The following is a 7383-nucleotide window of genomic DNA, read 5'->3' as shown; positions in this document are numbered from 1 at the left end:
GTCTAGCCTACGAGCAAACGGTAAAGCTCCACAAACGTGGAAAGCTTTTCGAGCTTCCATCATGAAGCAGTTTTTGGCTACCGATGCCAAAGACAAAGTACTCACCAAATGGCGAAGCTTGAAGCTCTCTCCCTACGAATCTATTCACAAATATGTAGACAAGTTTTGGGATTTACATCTCAAAGCCACTATCTTCGAAAAGATGGATTTTGGAGAGAAAAATTAGCAATTTTGTGCTGGTTTAACTGAAGATATGGCGGAGTATGTCAACTCCCAAAGGCCACGCACCATATCCACGGTCATACACCATACCATGGTGGCTTCACGAATCGATTTCCAACAAGGGGCTATGTCATAATAACTAAGATTTAATTCTCCTAAATGATTTTCTCATGTTAAACTGATCATTTAATATGGGAAAGTACCAGGGGAGAAAAAGCTAGAATATTGGTAAGGCTAGCAGACCGGTCTCAATAGGGATCCAAAGGAGAAAAAATAGGGTTCCAAAGAGGGACCATCTGCAAAATAGAAATGTGCATCAATGGGCTTCAAAGACCCTAAGGTTCAGCCCATTAAAACTTCCAAAAATCTTAGGTTCCAAAATTAAATGAAATGCTCAATGGTCAAGTCTGAGGGAAATTTGGATGCTTGTGGGAAGACTCAAAAGTCTTCCCACATCCCTATCAAGGAGGGGGACAAGCCATTTTTGTAGGGGATGAGAGAGAAACACACACACACACACTCTTCCAAGCTCCCTGTCAGGTTCCTAGCCCAGGTTCCTAGCCCAATTGCCCCCAACTTGCATTCAAATCCTATTGGATGGCCATAGGGGTGGACCAATGAGAATTAGGCTAGACTAAATTTAGTTTAATTCATTTGAAAACACTTGATAAAAGAACCAATAGAAATTAATCTCTCTAGAAGACTATTGGACAGTCTACCAAGGGGTCCAATGCGCATTCAGCAGCCCAATGGCTTGCCTGATTCCTATTGACCAGAAGACTAAGAGGTCCAATGAGAGTTTAATTGAATTATTTAAATACCTAAAGCTCTCACAAAAGGGGAAAGGGGGGACACATGTCACAAGACTAGCAATTATGCTTTTAATTTATGATTGGCTAAGCTTTACAGGGGCCAATGTGATGCTAGCATGAGCAATTAGCAAGAGGGGTTCACCAAGAGAGAGCGAGGAGGCTGATTTTTGCAAGGCATTATCACACACACACACACACACACACACACACACACACACACACACACAACTCATGTGTGGAGCAATTAGCAAGAGGAGTCGACCAAGAGAGAGAGAGGGGGCTGATTTTTGCAAGGCATTATCACACACGCACTCACACAACTCATGTGTGGAGCAAAGAACTCTCTCTCCTTCTCCAAGCTTTAATGGAAAGCTCATCCTCTTCTCCAAGCTTTTGAGAAGGGAGTCCTACACCAACAACTCTTGGCTTTGTGATGCAAATCCAGCGAAGAGCCAAGCTTCAATGCATGCTCATCTCCTCTACCATGCTAAGTACTAAGTTATGCTAAGCTATTAAGAGTGATAATATGAGGAGAAATACTTCTTCTTCCTCTAGATCTACTATGATACCCCGCTAGCTCTCACCGTCTTCGAAGGTGTGTGAGGTCTTGGGTCTGGGACCGTGAGGGAATTGATGTTGTGTTTTTCAAGTGTAAGCTTGGTGCTTGAAGCTTCCATCTTCATTGCACCATCAAGTTATTGAAGGAACACAAAGTATTGTATTGTAAAATGTCTCCCTTGATGGGGGAAACCTATAATACAAAGCCTTTTGGAGAGGGGACCGGCTCCATGTAAATCTGGTCCTCAGCTATTGTCAATAGCTTAATTTCTCCCTCTTTTTGAAGTATTGTTCATGCCTATCTAACTAGGTGTTATGCTTTTGTTGCTCTCCCCATACAAGCACTCTTGCCTATTCTTAATGAAATGCTCACTATGTCTATGTTATTTTCCGCTACACACAAGTTACTAGACCATTAAATGTTACATTGGTAACAGAGATTGGTTTCTCTTTTCTTGCTCAAGAAGAGAGGTTATCAAGCTAACTATAAATGGTTGGTATTATAAATTGCAATTGAGTAAGTATAATAGGGAGTTTTCAGAGAAATAAGTAAGTCTCCTGCCACCTCGATGGAGATGGCTCCACAAATTAAGACGGTGGGCAAAACTCTCTCCAACACCCCCTAAACGGAGAAGACCATTGCATACTTCTCTACACCATAATTCAAAGAGGGACGAGAGAAAACAAGAGAATAGAAAGGTCAGAAAGAGGTCACCCTCTTCTCCATATTCTTCATCCTCTTCCTCTTCTGAAGAAAGTGATGGTGCAGACAAGGAGGAACAAGGGAAGAAAAAGGCGAGAAAGAGTTCACCCTCTTCTCCATCCTCCTCATACTCTTCCTCTTCTGAAGAAAGTGATGGTGCAGCTCTTGAACCACTAAAAGAAGGGGTCATAGGAAATCCTATGCCGCGTGGAAGAGGTCATCCAAGCTCAAAACGTTCAAAAAGGAAGGAAAGAACATCTCTTTCCTTACCTACTATGGCACCGTTGGTGCTACAGGCAAAGTCTTGGCCTTTATCCAACAATTCGATGTGGCGTTTGGAAATGAGGGCTTCACGGAGTCCTCTAAGCTACGTCATGTAGCTATGCATTTTCAAAAAAGCGCCAAACAATGGTGGTCTAGCCTTCGAGCAAATGGTGAAGCTCCACGAACGTGGAAAGATTTTAGAGCTTCCATAATGAAGCAGTTTTTGGCTACCGATGCCAAAGACAAAGTACTCACCGAAATGGCGGAGCTTGAAGCTCTCTCCCTACGGGAATTGGGGGCAACTGGGCTAGGAACTTGACATGTGTCTAATATGCCCTTTGTGTAATGGGAAGCCTTGAGCAGTGTGTGTGTCCTCTCACCTCTTCTCTCTCTTCCCCTACCTTTAGGGCTCGCCCCCTCCCATCTAGGGATGTGGGAAGACTTTGTGGTCTTCCCAAAGCATCCAATTTCCCTAAGGATTGACCATTGAACATTTCATTTGAATTTTGGAACCTAAGCTTTTTGGAAGTCTTAATGGGCTGAACCTTAGGATCTTTGAAGCCCATTGATGCACATTGCTCTTTTGCAGATGGTCCCTCTTTGGAACCCTATTTTCCCTCCTTTGGAACCCTACTATGACCAGTCTGCTAGCCTTACCAATATTCTATCCTTTTCTCCCCTAGTACTTCCCCATATTAAATGATCATTTTAACATGAGAAAATCATTTAGGAGAATTAGATATTAGTTATTATGACATTAGTATTAGCATTAGATTGCATCTATAGAGCTCAATTGAGTTGCTTTTCATTGAATATGTGCAAAGGCTCAAGACCTTTGGCCCTTTCAGCCACTACCAAGGCATTCAAGGAAATTGAGCATTAAGAGCATCAATCCCCCGCTAGACAACTCATATTTCTCATTTCCCTTCCGGTTTTCATCATACTTCCATTGCATTTTTCATTTGCTTGATTATGTGTGCATTGCTCTTTGCTTTTCCTACTTTCCCCATGCCAAGTTACCTTGCTTGAGAGCATATGTGAGAAATTGATATGTATGTATGTGCATAGAGGCTTTCACAAGGTTTCAAATGCAATAATCTATGCCACTTTTGACCCAAGCATCAAGCTACAACATCTTGATTAAATTCCCATGCCTTTTGCTTCAGAATTTGCTGCTCACTAATTTCTTGCTTTGAATAAAAGTATGTTTGTGAAGAAAAATCGTTGGAGCATTGTAAAATCGCCATCTAGTTCGGAGGAAGACATTCACAACATTGATGATTTTACACCCGCTCTTCATGCTTGGCAAACCCTAGAGCGTCTTTCTGGTGCTTGAGGTAAGCACTCCAAGATGAGCTTTAAAATTCAGCTCTATGGTCTCACCATGCAAGATCAAGATGATGTTGCTAGCCTTGTCAACAAACTTAAGAGTATATCAACCCAACTTGTTTTTGCATAGAGGTACACCTTGTTTATTTTAGAAAGCAGTTAAACTAATGTGTGCTTGTCTTCTTTGATGGCATGCACGTCTACTCTAAATGAAGTGGAACATGTCCATCATGTCAGAGAAGTCCTAGAACCTCCTGAGAACACTAGCTCTTTGTACCTTTAGAAATGATACAAGGCGAACTATGAGAGAGAGAGAGAGAGAGAGAGAGAGAGAGAGAGAGAGAGAGGTTGTATGTGGAGGGGGGGGGGGGGGATTTCTAACGTCATAACAACAATCCCAAGAGATCTTGGAAAGAGTTCACACATGGCACAAAAATATCTTTGGTAGGATGCAATATATAATTGCCGTTGGTGTTTGAGTTTATTTTAAAAAAACTAACTAGGAGCGAGTGTTATCTTCATCTAGTGTGAGAGCCTTGTGTGGTTGTCTAGTGTATGAGTAGGAACAACCCCAGGAGACCTCAAAGATCTATTCGACTAGTCTTGAACTCGAGACCTCATTAGGTGGTGGGGAGAGAGAGAGAGAGAGAGCTTATCTTTTTCTATGGTCGAAGATTCTATGAAAATTATAAATGGCACTGGAGCAAGTTTGTGAACGTAGGCACGCGCAGAGCCACGTTTGAACAACAGGGTCAGGGAATACCGGAGACCAGCTGCTCTGCTTCCATTTTGCAGATTCAGCTTTATGCTGGCCTTTAGCTTTTACCTCCAAGGTAAGCTTCACTACTGCCATAGCTTTTCCTCTGAATGCGTAAAAGTTCCACATTTGAGAACTTCTGCAGATTTGTAGCGAAATACTATCAATCAAGGCTAGCATGGCAGAGTAAGGGGATGATTTTTTTGGTATTTTGATGCATCAGGGACTTGTTTCCAGCAAGGGGTTTGATTTTCTGTGCATTTTGTGATATATTGTGCCTGTAACAAAGATGGATGGTTTGATAGCTCATAAGGCTTGCGGTCAGCAAATACTTGTCATGCGGGTTAATGATCCTGAGCTTTGCTGTAAGTTGGGCATGGGTTCTAGTGAATTTACATGTGGAATACAGAGGGCAATTCCTCGTCTGAACTTCAAAAGAGGGCATGCTCGGGGCATTTTTCGGGCGCATGCCACCATGACCCCTCTTGAACTAGCCCGGGAGGTCAAGAAGGAAAATCTCACTTTTGAGCTTCCTAAATTCGACAAGTCTGCACAAAACAGAGTTGATTTGGTTGTTGTAGGATCAGGCCCCGCTGGCCTTGCTGTTGCCAAGCAGGTTTCTGAAGCTGGAGTGAGTGTTTGTTGCATCGATCCTGCACCACAGAGCATTTGGCCCAATAATTATGGTGTCTGGGTTGATGAGTTTGAAGCCATGGACCTCTTGGATTGCTTGGACACCACATGGGCTAGTGCAGTGGTCTACTTGGATGACAAGAGAGAGAAGTCGCTGAAACGCCCATATGGTCGCGTGGATCGGAGGCGCCTAAAAGCGAAAATGATGGAGGGTTGCATTAAAAATGGGGTCAAGTTTCATCCAGCCAAGGTGTCAAATGTGGTTCACGAAGATGAGTATTCTTCTGTACTTTGCAGTGATGGGCTCACGATCAAAGCCAATGTGGTCCTTGATGCAACCGGCTTTTCAAGGTGCTTGGTGGAGTATGAGAAGCCTTATAATCCAGGGTACCAGATAGCATATGGTATTGTAGCTGAGGTGGATAGTCACCCGTTTGATGTCGACAAGATGGTGTTCATGGACTGGCGTGACTCTCATTTAAACAAGGATCCAGTGCTAAAGAGCAATAACAAGAAGTTGCCCACTTTTCTCTATGCGATGCCCTTCTCATCAAACAGGATTTTCTTGGAGGAAACCTCTTTGGTAGCAAGGCCAGGGGTACCGTTCGAAGAAATTAAAAAGAGGATGATCCAGAGGTTGCAGTATCTGGATATAAATGTGAAAAACATTGAGGAAGATGAAAAGTGTGTGATCCCAATGGGGGGCCCGCTTCCAGTGATGCCACAGAGGGTGGTTGGGATAGGAGGCACAGCAGCCATGGTTCATCCATCCACGGGATACATGGTTGCACGCACTCTTGCAGCTGCCCCTATTGTTGCCAATGCAATTGTACAAAGGCTTGAGGGCAAGGAAAGTGACCTTATGTCTCTCTCGGCTGGAGTGTGGAAGGATTTATGGCCGATTGGGAGGAAGAGACAGCGCGAGTTCTTTTGTTTTGGCATGGATGTGTTATTGTCTCTTGATTTGGATGGAACCAGACGCTTTTTTGATGCTTTCTTTGACCTTGAGCCTTATCAGTGGCATGGCTTCTTATCTTCAAGGCTCTACTTGCCCGAGCTGTTCATCTTTGGTTTGTCACTGTTTGGAAATGCATCGACCACGGCTCGGTTGGAAATCATGGCAAAAGGAACCGTACCTCTGTTAAGGATGATCAAGAATCTCACAAGCATGAGGTAGTATGTGAGCTGTGGAGATGCGCTCGATCTTTGATTGCAATTGCTGTGTCATTCTATAGTCTTTTTCTGTCAACAGATACCTGAAAATATTTTATCTGCTGGATTGTAAGCAGATTGTATTGTGTTAACTGCTAGCTTGTACAGTAGGCATTGGGTTTTCGTTTTAATCCTCATGTTTCTGGATAGAAACTTGCTGAAGTAAGCTTGCGCTTGATCAATGTCAACGTGAATTGAAACGGAAGGATTGAAGTCATTCTAAATTTGGAAATCAGGTCATTCAGTATACTTATTGTGTCTAAAGAGTTTATTTGTGAACGTGTGACCAGCTTTACGTTGCTGTGTTGTCTCTTCACAGAAGTCTTCTATGGAGTCCTTTTTTTTCGGGAACAGTGGCTATGAAGTGCTTTGCGCTTGCAATTTATTACTAACTTCCAATAATGATGCATGCATTATTTGGAGGCTCCTTGCCTCTCTCCTTTCAATTCAAGAGATATGCTTCAACTAAACCGTCGAGGTCAGGGGGCAACCCTTCCCCACCGTCCATTTACTGCCGGAAAACATTTCGTCACCCATCAGATCTTTGCTACATCAGTGCGCGGACAGTGTCACAGCGCTTGGTTCATATGTTGGAGCCGATGATCGGCTGCAGGGTGCAGTTTCTAGTGCGGCAGATTGAAGACTGGTCAGTGAGTGCCACATGGCCTCTTATAATCCCGCCCCCCCCCCCCCCCCCCACCTCCTCACACTTGACATCTGGGAAAGGACAGCTGTTGTCCTTTCCCATAATGTGTGGTCCCGGCGTCCATGGGTTGCCCACATTACTGTGAAAGGACAGTAGCAGTCCTTTCCCTACACCATCATGGTTGTGCAGGCTAGCTGGCTTGGAGCAGTCATCTGCTGCGGCAAGTTTGTTACAGCTAGGTAGGCAG

At 43.7% G+C, this 7383-nt stretch overlaps 1 protein-coding gene across 2 annotated transcripts; it reads left to right on the top strand.

Moving 5' to 3' along the window:
* Positions 1 to 4560: 4560 nt before the first annotated feature.
* LYC (lycopene cyclase) lies at positions 4561 to 6695 on the top strand. Of its 2 annotated transcripts, none has more exons than XM_086499700.1 (2): positions 4561 to 4721; positions 5227 to 6695. In XM_086499700.1, exons 1-2 carry the CDS (start codon positions 4694 to 4696, stop codon positions 6453 to 6455), a joined length of 1257 nt encoding a protein of 418 aa, XP_086355826.1. In that variant the 5' UTR covers positions 4561 to 4693; the 3' UTR covers positions 6456 to 6695. The 2 variants fall into 2 exon arrangements, with proteins under 2 accessions (XP_086355826.1, XP_086355825.1); XM_086499699.1 differs by having other exon boundaries at positions 4565 to 4721; positions 4869 to 6695.
* The last annotated feature ends 688 nt before the right edge of the window (positions 6696 to 7383 follow it).

Source organism: Adiantum capillus-veneris, chromosome 25 (assembly GCF_014529385.1).
Source record: "Adiantum capillus-veneris isolate H3 chromosome 25, ASM1452938v2, whole genome shotgun sequence".
NCBI classification, from domain to species: Eukaryota; Viridiplantae; Streptophyta; class Polypodiopsida; order Polypodiales; family Pteridaceae; genus Adiantum; species Adiantum capillus-veneris.
This window is presented reverse-complemented; position numbering and strand designations above follow the sequence as displayed.

Excerpts from the sequence above, each read along its gene's own strand:
- LYC (XM_086499699.1), top strand. The coding sequence starts at position 4,935 with ATGGATGGTTTGATAGCTCATAAGGCTTGCGGTCAGCAAATACTTGTC.